Raw genomic sequence first — 18,355 nt, forward strand, 5'->3', positions numbered from 1 at the left:
GATTTAAAATTCTGTTTTAAGCTATTGTTACACAGCTGTTTATTGTAGTTAACTTCAAAGAAGTAGTTTCCTTAGGATGAAGCCAAATCACAAAAAACATACTGTCTTTTTCTTAATTTCCTGTCAGATTACCAATTGTTCCCTTTATGAATGCATTTTCCAATTTCACAGTATCCATTTGTTTCTTGTGCATAGATTTAATTACCTGATAAAATTAACCATCTTCTCATCTACTGACTTAATATATTAATAACAATTCCTTTAAAGTTCATGGCTGATAACTAATATCTAGATTGCCTCTGGGTCTCTATCAGCTGTATTTTTTTTTCTTTTCCTCTAGATTTTCATTCATTGGTCATGGCTTTTTTTGTGTTAATTAATTTATTTATTTTTAATTTACATCCAAGTTAATTAGCATATAGTGCAACCACGATTCCTGCCCCTTACCCATTTGGCCCATCCCCCCTCCCACAATCCCTCCAGCAACCCTTTGTTTGTTCTCTATATTTAAGAGTCTTTTATGTTTTGTCCCCCTCCCTGTTTTTATATTATTTTTGTTTCCCTTTCCTTATGTTCATCTGTTTTGTATCTTAAATTCCTCATACACCTGAGTGACGTCATATGATATTTGTCTTTCTCTAATTTCACTTAGCATTTTATACCCTCTAGTTCCATCCACGTAGTTGCAAATAGCAAGATTTCATTCTTTTTGATTGCTGAGCAATACTCCATTGTATGTGTGTACCTTTTCATCTTTATCCATTCATCCTTCAGTGGATATTTGGGCTCTTTCCATACTTTGGCCATTGTCGATAGTGCTGCTATAAACATTGGGGTGCATGTTCCCCAATGTTTGAAATCACACACCTGTATCCCTTGGATAAATACCTAGTAGTGCAATTGCTGGGTCATAGGGTAGCTGTATTTTTAACTTTCTGAAGAACCTCCATACTGTTTTCCAGAGTGGCTGCACCAGTTTGCATTCCCACCAGCAGTGCAAAAGAGATCTTCTTTCCCTGTATCCTTGCCAACATCTGTTGTTGCCTGAGTTGTTAATGTTAGCCATTCTGACAGGTGTGAGGTGGTATCTCATTGTGGTTTTGATTTGTAGTTCCATCATGATGAGTGATGTTGAGCATTTTTTCATGTGTCTGTCAGCCATCTGGATGTCTTCTTTTGTGTCTATTCGGCTGTGTCTCCTTTTATGCTAGATAATTTTTGATTGAATGTTGGGCATTGTTTATAAACTACTAAAGGAATAGATGGAGGTTGTGGACGTTGTTTTCTTCCTCCAGAGAGGGTTTACATTTTTTGTTTGACAGGTAGGATGGAACAGATTACTTTTTTTTAATTGGCAAACATTATTAATTTTTCCAAATTTTTATTTAATTCTAGTTAATTAACATATAATGTAATATTTATTTCAAGAATAGAATTTAGTGATTCATCACATACATATAATATGCAGTGTTCAACATAAGTGCCCTCCTTAATACCAAACAGATTACTTTAATACTGTCAGGGCTAAGCTCTTTCAAAGTTGAGCATTAGTTCTTGTAAAGACTGCTAAATTTTGGGTTAGCACTTACTTTTAGAGAGTAGTCCTTCGGGGGCGCCTGGGTGGCTCAGTCAGTTGGGCCTCCGACTTTGGCTCAGGTCATGATCTCACGGTTCGTCTGAAGTTTTTTTCAGTTTCTCAATGTCTGAATCTTGCTTGTAAATTACCAAATGCCTTGACAGGAAAGTGGTATTGCATTCACTTCTGTGATTTCCTCTCTCTGGAATCTTGGCTTTTCAAGTCTTTGCTCTTTGATGGCCACCTGATGCCTTCAACGGGTGCTTTCCATATGTTATTTATCTTTCCTGCTTGATCTCAGTGGGAGAAATGGTCTCTTACCAGTTTGTCTGCCATAACCAGAAATCCCATTCACTTTTAACAACAATCCCCTAATTTGATAAAATCTAACATTTATTGAGCTCTTCATATATGCCAAGCAGAGACCTAAGTGTTTACCATTTATCTCATACAATTTTCACAAAAAACAAGAGGTAGTTGCTTTTATCATTTATAGAAAGGGAACCTAAAACACCCAGAGACATTCAATAACTGTCCCAAAGTTGTGAAGCAAAGATTTATCCAAAGTCATCTGGATATGACTCCAGAACCTATATTCCTAATCACTGACCCCTACTGCCTCCCTCCAACCTTCCTTTTCAAGAAATGCCTGAACTGCTTCACTCACTTTGATATTCTCTATGATCTTTCCTGGCTGGTCAGTATTATACTGTAGCTCTGCCCCCTTGGGGGCACAGGTAAGAATGGTTCGCCTTTCCATAGCATTATCCTATTTATTTTGTTAATTTTTTTTAACGAAAAGAGGTTGTACCTAGGTAAAAAATAATAAAAATAAAACATGCACCCTTTCTTAGACAAATAGAATTTGGAAAATCACATTCCTATTTCCTGTTCTGTCAATAACCAGCTGTGACCTAGAACCCATATTCTTTATGTTATTTTTATATTTTTAAATGTTTATTTATTCATAAAATAAACAAGAGACAGAGCGTGTGCACATGAGTGGAGGAGGGGCAGAGAAAGGGAGAGAGAGAATCCCAAGAAGGCTCTGTCATGTCAGCATACAGCCTGACACACGGCTGCATCTCATGAACCATGAGATCACGACCTGAGCCGGAATCTAGAGTCGGACGCTTAACCGACTGAGCCACCCAGGCTCCCCTTTATGTTATTTTAGTTACTATTGAATAGCGATTGTTGTTTGTTTCATTATAGTAGATGTAGACCTAAAATCTGGGATCATGGATAATGTACCAAGGAACTTACCTATTTATAAAGAAGATTTCGTTCCAAAAACATTAGGGATTTGAAATCAGATATCTTACAGTCCTGATGCTCTCTTTCCTAGCATATCATCATAATTTAGAAGTTGCATTTCCTTTGACTTGTGTTTCTCTTTTGTATTTTGAATTTATTAGATTATTTCTCCTATTGTATTTTGAATTTGTTGTTATTTTAGATACAGACTAGGGAAGGACATGGTTCTTCCTGTGTCTTTTGCAAATTCAGTTATTTAGCTCATGAGAGGGAGAGGGTAGTCATCAATTTCAGACAACACAATTAAAAAGAAAGTCATATAATCCTTCTATAAGGTGGTGGGGAAATCACAGAGAATGCATACCCTACTTACACATCCACCTATTCAATCCATTTTCTTGGTTCAGTACCTTACTATCTCCTCAGCAAATTTTAGAGGAGGTCAGTATAGAAGAACTCTATTGTTTATTAAGTAAAATCACTTTCTAATCTGTTTCACCATTTAAGTATTTAAACTTAATGTACCTTAGTGTAACATCCACTGTTTCCATGGAAGAAGGCATAGCTAATAAATCAGCATTGCCTATTTGGTATAGGTTTAAATGGCGCCCTTAATGCACTTTTACAATTTCCTTCAAGACTCTTTCTCTTATTTGAACTGTAATGATTCTTCATTCATGATAATCATCCCGAAAGTATTAAAAGATGAACAATTGCTGAGCTTGTGGAATTTATGGAAAAAAATAATTCAAGAGAGTAAGAGAAAGCCATAAGAACTGAGCAGTGAAACATTTACCTTTGATATGAAGTAATTTGCCTTTATGACTATTGCTCTGTGTGTGAGAATGTTGGACATGTGTTTATATAATATATTGCATCCAAAAAACTTTATAGTTCTCCCTGTAGAAAAATATATATGTGTGTGTATATATATACACATACATATATGTATGACATCTATACATGCACATTATATATTCATATACTTATGTTTTTTATTTAAATAAAATCTATTTAATAAATTTATGATATGAGATTAAGAAAACCCAGGTGACATAAAATGCTGATTATAACTCTCAAGAAATAATACGAAAAAATGGAGACACAGATGATTTTACATTATAGCATTATCCTGTATTTTAAATACATGAAATGTAAAATTGTATCAACATGCCTTTATTTAGGATCTACCTCATTTGCATTTGTGGATGTATTTTATGGTTTAGTTATATCACACATAAAACCTCCTGGTGTTTTAGTTTCTTTTTACTTTTCACAGTGTGAGAAGATGACAGACTGACCCGCTTTCCCTTTATAATGTTTCTATAACAAATGCTGTGGGTAAGAATCAATCAATCAATCAATCAAGTAGCAAGGTAGAAGGATCTATCTAGAGGAAGTAATTTTAGAAACAGAAACTTGTTCTAATGCCAGCCCTGCCCCTAGCTGTTGTATTGTCCTTGGGCAACATATTTGATCTTTCTGGGTGTCCTTTCTCTTCAAAGTCCTTCCTTTCCACCCCTGAGATGTCACTGAGATGTTGATCTTGCCCATATCAGCCCGACTCCCTGCTCGGTGCTTCAAGACCAAAGAACTCTCTTGTCCCTCCCTGAGGTAAAAGGTCTGTGCAACCTACATGTCTTTCCAAACCCAAGGAGTTTCCCAATCCCCACCCTTTTCCCCTAGTGTTTGATTGCCAGGCCATGTGTATGCAAGCTCCCTTGTCTAGCTGTAGTCCCAGATAAAGGCCTCACTATAGTCTTATTGTCTTGAGCCCAGTCTCACAGCCTTCTACAGGCAGGCATCTGCCTCATTGTCTTATTTTATAGGAAGCTCCAATTCTACTTGTCAGTTCAGTAAGGGGCAGTCTTTAAATCACAGGTCACAGCGGTTTGTGTGTGTGTGTGTGTGTGTGTGTGTGTGTGTGTGTGTGTGTGTAAAATGGATATGTTGTTAACATTTAGATATCAGAGGATTTAAAAAAAAAAATATCAGAGGATTTGTATCACCCCTTGAGAAATTGGAAGCCCTAGCTCATTTGCCCTACATTTCCACACAGCAACAATTGGCTGGGAAATGTACTCAGGGTATGTTCCCTCCAGTTCCCTCTCACAGCAATTTCTTCTTTCTTACCCTAGGCTGGTGTTAGTTTATGTAGAGATTAAGTCTGAAACCCCTATTTTAATATAGGAACTATCTTATGTTGTCTCCTTCCAGATTTTCTATAGGGTGTGATAGTGGAGATGGGGAATGGAGGGATGTAAGAATGTATCTTTAGCGTATGACTTTCCTTTGTTTTCATGCCATCAACTTCATCTCTCAATACCTGGCATATGGAAAGAGTTCAGTAACTGTAAGCTAAAACAGGATTAAAATAATTGTGCAAAATGCTAACAGTATTCAGGAAAGCAAATGGATTTTTATATTGTCAACTTTAATGGAAAGCCTTTCTATTCAAATGCAGTTTTCAGACAACTAAGCACTGAGACTCAGGACTTCGTGTTGTTTTGATAGTAATAAAAGAAAGTATGGCTTTTTATAATTGGATACCCTACTGCGAGTAACACAGAAGCCAGATCTGATATTTAAGGATGATGAGGTAGGAAGCTGAAGGTTGAATGCAGGTGAGAACGGGTAAACTAGTAAGCTTTGGATTTTTTTTTTAATGTATATATATTAAGCTACTAGACACCATGTGGCTGATTAGCAAGTGAACAAAAATGCGTTTAGAGTAATTCTTCTCCAGTGATAGGCATGTGATTCATACTTTGGAACACCACACTTAACAATCAAGCCCTTGCTGAGATGCTATGCTGCCTATTAGATAGATAGCTGGGTCCATAATGGAAACAAATGAATGTTTTGGCAAGGTTTGCAGTGCAGAAGAGAGAGGAAAATAAAGTTCCATTACCTCTGACTCAAACAGCGTGCTGTTATCTCCCTAACTGCTTTAGAGGCAGACAGAAAAGCTCACATTGTATGTGTCGCATGTATGCCTCTGTGTCCTGCAGAATGATAGCACAGCATGGAACAGAGCCGCTTTTGCCTCTGAACCTTCCTTGAAGGACCAGGGTGCTCTGCTCTACCTTTACCCGCCCCTGATATTTTTTCCTGCCTTAATTTTGTCTGCCGACTGCAAATCTTTTCTGTGTCTGTACTTCATATTGCTTCACTATTTCACTTGTAGAAAAATTTATACTTACTTAAATAATAAACTCATTGGTGTCCTGTAAAAATGGAACAAAAATCAAAAACCTAAAGAAAAGAATGTAGAAATGCTTGTGTAAGCTGAAATGGAAGCATATTTTAGCTGGTGCTAATGTTCCTTTCCTATAACTATCCTGTGGAATGAATGTAATTGTGAAACTCATTCTCAAAAATTTATGATTCAGTACAAATCATACAGAGGCCAAGTGAAAATTTAGCTTTGCTTCAGTCATAAAAAGGCAACTATTATAGGCACTTGAAAATAATGAAGCTACATTTCTTTTTTTTTTTTTTTCTTAAAGCATCTATAGTTTACAATTGGTACTGTTTCAGGATGGCTTCCTGAAAACCCCAGAAACTAACTTTGGAAATATTTTGAGAATGACTGTAAATTTGTAGAATGAATAAAAAATATAGCTTCCCATACAGCAAAGTTTTTAGAGTTCTCATACTTAGACATCCTCATTGGCCATGGCTTCTCTGACTTCATATCTTTGTGCATTAAGAGTCATCTGTGGAATAGATGATTGTGACAATATGACAGACCCTTTCTTGAACTAATTCTGTGTAATATCAGCTATAATTCTAGATGGTTTATTTATACATAAACACACACACACACACACACACACACACGCGCGCGCGCACGCCACATACAATTGCTTTGTTGCAAAGTAGTTCCAGTTAAATGTGGCTTTTAACAGTACTCCCGATTCATCTTAATGGTCTCTAATTAAATACTAATATGGAAACCTGCAGACTGGTCTGACTTGCTCACAGAGAGCTGACGCAGCCCAATTCCTTTGGCTGCAGTAAGTGAGAGGATGAACAATCCTTTCGGAGAACAGCCCCATGCCTTTGATGTCTTGAAATAAAAAGATTACAGTCCAAGAAAGTGAGGTAAAAAGGATATGACAATATCAGGTGGAAAGAGCCAGACTATTTCTGAAAGGAATCTGTGAGAAAGCCTAGAATTGTTCATCTTTTCCTCATTAATCTTTTACACTATTAAGCATTTAATTCAATTGCCAAAAGTAGTTTTTTAAAAACCTGATATGTAATTGTTTCATAAAAGACTTGGGTGCCTTCTAAGAAAATGTAGGGAATTAAAAGCTTCTCATACATTTTCACTTTAATATTTAATTAGGATAAAAGACCATAGTTTCAGAAAATCTGTGCTTTTATTCATGAACTCTATAAAATTTTAACGAAAAGCACTTGAGGCCAGTGGAATGGCCATAAAATTGTCCTTTTCCAAACTTTCCTCTTCTCATTTTGTCCATCTCGGGACATTCCAGTACTTTTCTTCAGTGCTGCACAGGAGGCCATCTGCACAGGCAGACAACTCCTTATGGCCTGCGGTGTGGAAACCTCCCTGCGGGTGGACAAAATGGCGGCCCCAATGAAATACTCAACTCCCTTCTTCCTGCTATTCAGACCAAAGGCCGTGGCGATGTCATTGACTCTCCTATTTCTCCCACTCTCCTCACACCCATGGCATGTCTTGATGGCAGTGCCTTCACAATTCACCTGGAATCCATCTTTCCATCCCTTCTACCTCCTACACATATCACTCCAGTGTAGTCCACGCCACCCATCTCTTATCCTGACAATCGTGATACCTTCCTAACTAGTTTTTCTGTCTCCCCTTGCCTCTTGCAGTCTTGACCACACAACAGATCACAGTATGATCTTTTTCAGATGTAAAAGAACAGCCTTCCTCTGTTCAAAACTCTCTAAACCATCACTGTATGACATGAAATAAAATTCCGAGTCATTGCCATGGCTTGCAGGGAATGGGTGCTCCCTTTGAATGCCCCCACCTCCTCTCATCTCCTTTAACTATCTTATCTACTCCTCATGCTCCAGTGATAACCTTTTAATTCTGAAAGTCACCAAAAACAATTTAGTCAAAGCCTTTGCCTGTACTGGTTCCTGTACACTCAGAATTTTCTTCAAATATCCACATGGCAGGCTCATTGCTACAGAAAAATCATCTCATCACAGAACCTGTCTGTGACTCCTTCTCCTAAGGAAGCCCCCATGCCCTTCTAGTCTCTTTGCCACACTTTAGTTTCCTCCTTAGCACTCACCACCGCTCAGCATAGTTTAATTCTTACATTCACTTTTTAATATCAGTCCCTGCCCTCTAGAATGTAAGCTCTATGAGAGCAGCATCTTTGTTCTCTTCTTTTCTATGATTCTAGTGCCTACAGTAATACACAGAAGATATTCAATTAATATCTAGTGACTGAGCAAATTTATTCTATCTTAGCAAATAGCATGGAGAGCATATATGCCTTTTGGAGAAAAGACTTTTTATATAGTATGTAATATTCTCAGAAATTTATTTTCTGCTTTATATTTCCACATTATATTAAGACTTATAGTAGAGTTATTTATGGTAATGGTGGTTTGTCTGACCTAGTCCTCAGAAGTCACTGTCCCAGGAATAAGTATAACTAGAAAACCGGCAGCAAGTTAAAATGTTACCCTTAGAAGCAGGCAATGATTTCTGCCTACCTCAGTTCTCTTACAAATAGGTACAATTTTTCACCCTTGTTAACAGTTTACTTGTTGAAGCGTGGAAAGGTCAAGATCATTCAATAGAGTGAAACCATTGAATTGAGGTTTGAAAGGGTCTTTACAGGTGATCTACAATTATCTTCCTAAAGGGTTTGGCCAATTTATGATAGGATTGTTTTCAGTGACAGAACACTGTCTACATTGTTAGGTTACCCATTTTAGTTCCAGATGGACTTTCCTTAGGTTAAATGAGTCTGAATCTAGGTAACTTAGACACATTGGTGTTCATTTTTTGGAATCGAGAGGAAAAAGAATAAACTAGGAAATAAAGAAATCTAGAAGAGTGAAAGCAAGATGTAGAAAATGGAACTTTCTACTGGAACATTCCAGTCTTTCAAGTTTAATTGTACCTAGAAGTGCAGAGATATTTATCTGATCCCCTGAAATCTAGGAGGAAGAATGCTACTTCATTTTGTGTAGAAACACCAGAGAAGTTTGTATTTGCTATTAGATCTCTAATAGAAAATGTATTGGTTAGTATTGCTGTGTAACAAATCACCCAAAAATGTAGTTACCTAACTCCATATCTTATGTCTCACAAGATACCTATGGGTCAGCTTGGCAGTGCTACTGATCTGGTTTGTACTCTCTTGATCTCAACTGGGCTTATTCATGTGTCAGCTGTTAGCTGGTGGATTGGCTAGGAGCTAGCTGGTCAAAGTGGACCTCTGTTGCAAAGGGAACTTTCCTCCATATGCCTCTCATATATTTTCAGCAGATCAACAGCATACATTCTCATGGCAGTGGCAGGAGGCCAAGAAAGAAGGTGGAAATGTACAAATACATTTTCGATCCTCCCTTTTGCTTCACATTTGCTGTCATCTCCCTTTGTCATATTACTGAGCCAGAGTCCAAGTGGGAAGGGATCAAAAGTGACAAGGCAAAGGGTTTGGAAAGAAGGAGGCCATTGATGTAGGCCTTTAGTACAACCAGTCCACCACAGGTATAAAGCACGGGAGGAGGGGGTTTGACTTAGAGACAAAATATAAAGGAAGGGAGAGAAAGGAAGAGAGGGAGACAATAAAATCAAAATGAAAGATGCCTAGGTGAAGAAGGTGATAAGGAAGAGAGATTGAAGAGGTGGAATAGAAAATCTAAAAAGAAGGGAAAGCTATGATAAGGAGGTCTGCAGAAACAAAACATGTGACCTAAAAAATAAACCTTATATAAAAATACAATATTCATGGCAATATAATAGGATTTTCCAGTTGAGAGCTTTATGAACTCAAGTTTTGCTTTGAGTATGGGATAAGAGGAATACAATCACTTACACAGAATTATCTGGTAAAATAGTTCTCACCTTGCAGAGGAAAATTATAGTCAAAGATGTTGGAGAATGAAAGCAAGTGATGGGGGCGCCTGGGTGGCGCAGTCGGTTAAGCGTCCGACTTCAGCCAGGTCACGATCTCTCGGTCCATGAGTTCGAGCCCCGCGTCAGGCTCTGGGCTGATGGCTCAGAGCCTGGAGCCTGTTTCCGATTCTGTGTCTCCCTCTCTCTCTGCCCCTCTCCCGTTCATGCTCTGTCTCTCTCTGTCCCAAAAATAAATAAATAAAAAAAAAAACGTTGAAAGCAAGTGATGAATACAAGTTAGTAAAGTTCTCATACTTAATCCTGATCAGGCGTGTACTAATGCTATTTGGCAATTGTGACTTTGTTTTGTTAGGATATACAAAATATAACTTGAATTGGAAATGTTTTGTATGTTTTTACTACTTTTTTGTCTTTTTGTCTTTAATTGTGTCCATCTTAAATATAAATGACACTTATATTAACATTTCTACCTCAACATGGCATATAAAACTGGGTAATAGTATAGAGTCCACTAAAAAAGGAATTACAGGGGTGCCTGGGTGGCTCAGTCGGTTTAGCATCAGTCAGTTGAGCATCTGACTTCAGCTCATTCCACGAAATCGTGGTTTGTGGGTTTGAGCCCCGTGTTGGACTCTGCACTTACATCTCAGAACCTGGATCCTGCTGTGGATTCTGTGTCTCCCTCTCTCTCTGCCCCTCTCCCACTCTCTCTCTCTGTCTCACTCTCGCCTTCCTCTCTCTCTCTCTCTCTCTCTCTCTCTTAAAAATAGGTAAACATTAAAAAAAATTTTTAAAGAAAAGAAATTACATATATGATACTGAGTATGGCTTAGTAATCACTAAATAAAGTATGTCAGAGTTTCATTTAGTGAATAAACCTTTAGGGACAGAAATTTTGGCTTTGCTTTGTTTGTTTCTGTTGTCCAAATATCAGAATACTTCCTAAGGCTGGTTAAGAACTGGACATACTGAGATAAAATTGGCAATACCTTCACATTGTTTAAGAAAGGGATGATTTAGCACATAAAGAGAAAATGACATCTTCCATTTACTTGAAATAATTCCATAAATTTCAGATACTTAAAATTTCCTCTTTTAATTGGTTAATTTTGACCAAATAGCCCTTTTACAATTCCCTGATGTCATGGGCAAAAATAAGCAGTACATCCCTTATTGTATCTTCTCTCCAAGTTTTTCTCCTTCTTTCTCATTGCTACACTGGTTATTATGGTTTATAAGACAAGGTCAGATCTAATAGGTTCTTGAATGAATTACCTGCAGATGGCCCACAGTCTGCTTATGCCACCTTAAGATTTGTTGGTGCATCCATCCTCCCCTTGTTGTTTCTTGTCCCTTTATTTATTGCAGACAGTTTCATGCCCATTTTTATTTCTATAAAACTTGTAATAAACATAGTAATCATCTCTCCAGTGACTGTTTTCTAAATCTAGAAAAATTGGCTCCAAGGATTTGTCTCATTTGTAACTCTTTAATATATTCTCAATGTGTTTTAATTTTTTTAACTGTGAATATTAAAAATGGCTGTCATATTCAGATTTGGGTTCCACTGAGATTTAAATTTAGGAAATAATTCATAAAGTTTTCCATGTAAGTTTCAATCAGAATAGTTCAACATCCATTAACATTTGCCAAGTTTCACCATCTATTAATCAACAGTGATATTGTTAAATATATATTTAGCAGTGCACTTACTTGTCCTTCTCTAGGTTTTAGATCTATAAGGCCACTTGTAAACAAGGATTTTTTTAAAAACCCATGAAAAGTAATATACAGTATTTTAGGAAAACAAATGGTACAGGAAGAGTCTATTCCCGAAATGAAAGCCAGCACTAAATGTGTTTACAGTGTGCCTATACGTGTGATGTTTTCAGCATCCGGCACCAGTTAGATCCTCAGAAAATCTATTTACTTTCATCATCAAGTAGCTGTCTGTTGGACCAGGAGCTCTTTTGTCACGTTAGCCCATCAAAAGCACTAAACAGATGTTATTTTTTGGTATTGTATGTCTTCCTTCTCTAATATTTCCTGCTCACTCTCCCTGGTCCTTCATCTCCAGCACCTGATTTTCTTCAGTAAACAAGATGATCATGCTCCCCACCGCCACTCCGAAATGAAATTCAAATCTAACACGTAGCAATCTGCTTTTTCTTTTCCAGATTCCCGTCTTGGTCACACAGATAAGTTCGACCAATCACCCAGTGAAAGTGGGACTGTCTGATGCATTTGTCGTTGTCCACAGGATCCAACAAATTCCCAGTATGTAGAAGAAGGGTAATCGCAAAGTCTGAGCCTGCTGTGGGGGTAAATTTAAAGGAGATTGAGTTTAGGCAGATGTGACTGTTTGAACAACAGAATCACTTAGCTGATTGCTGCTTGTAGATTATTGTTTGGTTTATAACTCTTATTGGTATTCGCTGTCTCTCTGTTACTCTTCAACTAATAATTTAGGTAAAGTGAAATCAAATAGCTAAGCCAAGAGTGTGTAATTTTGGATTCTTTGGTATAGTTAGCTTGGTTGCACAGATCTATTTTTTTTAATGTTTATTTATGTTTGAGAGAAAGCACGAGGCAGGGAGGGGCAGAGAGTATCTGACGCGGGCTCCATGCTGGCAGCAGAGAGCCAGATGCAGGGATCGAACTCAAGAACCTTGAGATCATGACCTGAGCCAAAGATCACGACCTGAGCTTAAGTGACTGAGCCACCCAGGCCCCCCACACAGCTCTATTTTTATCATTAATAACAAGAAGATAAAGGAATGATAGATGATTTGACTGATAGGTATATGACTATTATTTATTTGTATAGCTTAAATTTACTAACAAAAGAGCAGTTTGTGCCATTTTATGTCTATCATGTTTATACAAAAGTGTTTGATAGTCTAAAAGAAGATGACAGAAAAAAATATAAAGTGAAGTAAATAAAAATTTTTGTGGGACTATACCTACCAGAGAAGAAACATAGTTTCTTTAAATCATTTTTACTTATCTAGTCTAGTTTACATTTGTAGAATAAATACATATATGTTACTTAGTCAGCTGTTCATCATATTAGAAATTCAGAATATTAGAAATTAATCATTAGAAATTCAGAAAACCACCACTGGTAGTAATTCTGATCATGTATATAGCCATCATTTGTAAGTTTCTGTGTTTTAAACCTTCACTATTCTAGAAGAGTCCTGAGGGATGCTTGGGTGTGTTAGTACTGATGTTTGTTTGTGTCCTAAACATGCATATGTAAAGCAAGGGGTGATCATGAAATACCAAGATTAGATCATTTGTTTCCCTGTTTGGTTCAAAGTCCTTATATTCCACTATAGGGGTAGACTTAATTTATCACATGCGTATGCTATTTGGTCTTCCCTTGAACTAATTCTGTTTAATTATATCATCTCTCAAATACAGAGGAGGTAAATGGAGTGGAAATTATTTAGATTTTTCAGAGCAGCGGATTGGCTGGAAACGTTGTAGGGATTATCTTACAACTACAATTTAGAATGACATTCAGATGTGGGAGTTCTGCTTGCTGAAGAACGTGAGTCTTTCATGGCGGTTTCTCCTTGTTAGTGGAGAATTAGTGGGAAGTAACATTCGAGGGAACTGTTAAATCAAGGCAGATTTTCCAGAAATGAAAGTGTACAATGAACAAAGCAAGGATAGGTTAGCATGTGTAGACACAAAACGACATCCTCTTTAATAAGAGGCCATGTCGTGGGAGAGCCAAAGTTGATTCCCGTTTGAGGAGTGTTTTCACATTCCTTCTTTCAGGGATGTTAAATCAAGCATGACTTGAGCCAATTATTACACAAGGAAGAGAAAACACCAGTTTTAGTTTATTTGTGGGTTCTTTTCTTCTGAAGAAGGATTTTGTTTGCAGCTTCCTCAGAAGACAGCTTGGTCCATATTGATGTTCTGATATGTTATTGTTTTAACAAAAAAACTCACCCAAGTACAAAAGATAAAAAGAATCACAAATGTATTTTAATATGCAAGTGTTGTCTCAGAACTGAGGCACGGTAGAATTTTGGGCTCACAAATTACGATTTTGCATCCCTTGCTATAATGTAATAGGGTAACCAGTATGTCTTGAGGAAAAAATATTCCTCCCAAATATAAATTTTATTGAATAAATTGGAAAAATTCATATGAATTTTGAGAACAGATTATGTCTAAAGTTGAGACTCAGCATTCATCCGAAACAATTTCACAAGCTTCGAGTTCAGGGAAAAGTGTCTCTCAGGCAAGCTGCATGTTGGACTAACATTCACATTTCCTGTTGACCTCACTGTTCCATCCTGAGAATATTAGCTGAGAAAGAATGGAGGTTCTGAGTTTCTAATCCACTCGTCCTTGCCTGTAGATGGGACCATATTTCAATAAGAAAATTGGAATTGATGTGTTCTATTTAAAAATCTTTTGGGGAAGGGAGCACCTGGGTGGCTCAGTCAGTTAAGCGTCTGACCTCGGCTCAGGTCATGATCTCAAGGTTGGTTTCCAGACTAAGAGTCCCGCATTGGGCTGTCTTCTTTCAACACAGAACCTGCTTCAGATCTTCTGTCTACCTCTCTCTCTGTTCCTCCCCAACCCTCTCTCTCTCAAAAATAAAAATAATAATAATAAAAATGAATTTAAAAATCTTTTCAGGAACAGAAAAATTTAAGTCTCCTTAAAAATCTGTTCCCAAATTTATGTGTAATAATGTCTGTTACATGAACTTCTGTATAAAGGGAAAGATATGTTCACATAGCATTCTCAGCCTAAAAGAAAAAAAAAAAACACATATATGCCAGAGATTAGGCTGACCGAAGATTAGCATAATACAAGCTATAAAATGAGTACTTTTTCCTGAGAATTATAAGACGATTCCTAGAGATCTGTATGTTACCTGTTTGTGCAATCAGAATTTAGAAAAACATTTAAATCCATTTCAAAATTCTGCTCTCTTATTTAACAACCCTCACTATTAGGAGTCATCCTCACAGGGAATTTAAATCATTCATCTCTGTTCCCCCGTTTTCTTCTCCTGAGTGAATTTCAGGGAAAAACTGATCATTATCGTAAGTAATGAGTGGTTTCATTTCTTCTCTGTTGCAAGGTACGTTATATAGGACCCTGTTCTCATAAGATCAATTTTCTGTTCTTTTAAGCATTTTGGTTACACGGTTTATGTAGCACTTAGATCCTCAGCTTAATCTCATGGCAACATCGGAGTGCAAGCTGTAACCTTGAGAATAATTTTTCCCGGTGGGACCACCATTCTTGGAGGTCGTTACACCGTTCTTATCAGTTGGTCAAGTTTTGGTAAAGCATTTGTAAAGCTGTTAGGTAATTTAACTTATTTATCATGAAGATTTCTCCGCACCCTTTCATCGTAATATCAACAACGGAAAACTTGTTTCTCGGTTTTTGAAGGCTTCCAAATAATAAATGATTTCAATGTAACTTTCAAGCATAGTTTATAACCTTAGTCTTTATCTTTCAAAAAGGATCAGGTGATCTGACAGTTGAAAGTAGCAAAGGGAATTCAGGCATTGTTAGGAAATAGTTCTGAGGTTACAAAGGAAATTCCTCTGCTCCTTCCAAAACAAAACAAAACAAAACAAAACAAAAAGTCCATGGTGAAATTAACCCTTATCTCTAAAAAATAACATAAAAGATAAAATTAGTTAGCAGTCCAGAAAGTATAAAGGTTACCTTAATGGGAATACTAATAATGAGGCCTTGAGCATTTTATTTAATTCCTATAGCCTTACAGACAAAATGGTCACCTTAATACCTAAGGTACAATGGGTATGTTGCATGCAGTATTTGGCACAAGGTAATCAGCACTGTATTTGTACATGTATTTATTGTTTATCCATCATAATCAACATTATCACTTTAAGACACTGATGCTAAGATGTCCACACCCAGAGCAATTGCTTGTGAGACTCGGGCCACAGGAGACTCCCATCAGGAAACACCTGACACTCGGAAACTCTTCCTAACTAAGCAAAGCAGCGTTTGCTTTTTGATGTCTTGCTGTGTCTGTCTGTCTGTGTGTACCTGTGTGTCTGCATCACCTTCTATTTTTCATAAAATATTTTGTAGAATTTTAGAAACAAAAAGAACACAGAGATCAGCTGGCTTCAGTCTCCACAGGTACAGATGTCAAACACAGGTCTGCATACAATGACTTGGATTGTTCATTACAGAAACCCAAATGGAAGAACATACTTGTGATTATAAGCATAGCGCATGTTAATTCAGAGAAATCTGTACATTACAGGGAATGCACAGAAAAAAATTTAAATGGTCCGTAATTCTACCACAGGGAGATAACAATGTTTCCGCGTGTCTGCATCCAAACTTCTGTTTTTAGTATATACACTCGCAGACACATGCACATTAAGAAAATTGGCATTGTGTTAAAAATATTTTTGTCACCTATTTTTCTCTTAATATATATAACACATTTTTTTCTGCACTGCTGAATACCTGTCTAAAATGTGGTCATTAATAGCTGCAACAAATTCCTTTATTTCATAATTTATGTAACCTGTCTGAGCATTAGTTTTGTCATGTTTGTTGCTTTTCATATTAATTATCAGTAAAACAGTCCTGAACATCTTCGTTTTCAAATTTTGACACAACTGATTGTTTATAAGCGAATATGTAGCCATTGACTGTTAATGGGTTTTTATGCACTTTGACAGATTGCTTTCTATAAAGGTTGTAGCAATTTACTCCCCCCGCCCCAGCATTTTATTAGATATCCCATTTCCCCAGATGCTCCCAGACACTGTCCTCATTTTTTAAACTGAAAATTTGATAAGCAGAACGTGATATTTCATTGTTGCTTTAATATTCTGTTGATTACCAGAAGGTTTTCACATTGTCATGTATTCGTAGGTCATGTGTAATTTCCATAATTTCTTGTCAAATAGCTTTATTAAGTAATCCTTTCTCAGCCTCAGCTTATGTGCCTCCAGGTCCTTTACACAGTGTGCAAAGGTCTTCCTGGATAAATGTATAATTCTCACTTGTACCGTTCCTCCTTGTTTGTTTCTCTCTCCTCCAATTTAACACTCTGAATTTCCATCTGAATCTCTAGGGTGCTGACCTTCTCCCTCACGCCTCACCTTTTCTCCGCCTTCTGAGCTTAAAGAGCATAACATTTCCAGCAAGAAAACCCAGAAAATCCACCCTTGCCTTTGCGGTTCTTTTATTGGGAAACGTAAAGCTATGCCATTTTCGTCATGTGAAAGTTAGTTTTACACACGCGCAGAATTCTTGTCCAAGAAAGCAGCCTGGAAAGCTGCTGACCTTCCTTGAAATGGTTCTTCTACAAGTTATGATAACAGCTATTTCTGAATCCTTCAGAACATACCACTCTGTTCTTCTCACCCACCGGCAGTACATGATCTGCTTCTTTCTTAACATCAATCTGTGTCTCATCCGCATCTGCTGTTTTAAATCTATTAACGTCATTGGTGCTACAATGTGCCCTGGCTTTGTTGATTAATTATTATTCACAGCTCAATAAGAAACATAAGCGTTTTCTTTTTTTTTTAATTTTTTTTAACGTTTTATTTATTTTTGAGACAGAGAGAGACAGAGCATGAACGGGGAGGGTCAGAGAGAGAGGGAGACACAGAATCTGAAACAGGCTCCAGGCTCTGAGCTGTCAGCACAGAGCCCGATGCGGGGCTCGAACTCACGTACCGCGAGATCGTGACCTGAGCTGAAGTCGGACGCTTAACCGACTGAGCCACCCAGGCGCCCCAACATTAGCGTTTTCAAAGATAAAACTCAACTCATTTGGAGAACAAATATATTTTAAAGATACTTAGAGGGTCAAAGAACTCTTTGAGGAGCATTGTATATAGTTCATCATATATGGTCTCTTTATAAGCTTCACAGACCAGGCAGCAATTTTTCAAGAAACTTGACCAAAATTATGTTTACAGACTGAAAAAAAAACAACCCCTAACAAAAAGAGATTTTTTTTTTACTCTTCAAAATGTCTTAAGCTTTAATTCTCAAAAACATAATACCATAGACCAGTACTGTCTAGTAGAACTTTCTACACTGATAAGGCATCCTAAATTGGAACTGTTGAGTATTAGTCTCACTAGCTGCATGTGGCTACTAAGCACTTGAAATGTGGCTAGTGACACTGGGGATTTGAATTTTTAATTGATTTCATTAACTAACTCTAAGTTAAAGAGATACATGTGACTAGTGGTTACCATCTTGGACAGAGTAACAATAGATTATAGCATCTATTTGAATGGAATACTAAATTTCAGGTATAATATTTACAGAACATCCTTTTTTTATTTCCTCTTTGCCTTTCAGAAAAGCGTTGGCATTTTAGATATGATTAAATAATACATTTTCAAATATAAGCATTC

At 37.1% G+C, this 18,355-nt stretch overlaps 1 protein-coding gene across 2 annotated transcripts in view; it reads left to right on the forward strand.

Moving 5' to 3' along the window:
* The window catches only part of PLXDC2 (plexin domain containing 2), a 448,003-nt gene that overhangs the window by 323,645 nt on the left and 106,003 nt on the right, over positions 1–18,355 (forward strand). For both annotated transcript variants that reach the window (XM_003988142.6, XM_019834014.2), the window contains exon 7: positions 12,116–12,215. In XM_003988142.6, coding sequence (XP_003988191.2) covers positions 12,116–12,215 — 100 coding nt within the window. The remainder of the gene's footprint in view (positions 1–12,115; positions 12,216–18,355) is intronic.

Source organism: Felis catus, chromosome B4 (genome assembly GCF_018350175.1).
Source record: "Felis catus isolate Fca126 chromosome B4, F.catus_Fca126_mat1.0, whole genome shotgun sequence".
In the NCBI taxonomy this organism is placed as follows: domain Eukaryota; kingdom Metazoa; phylum Chordata; class Mammalia; order Carnivora; family Felidae; genus Felis; species Felis catus.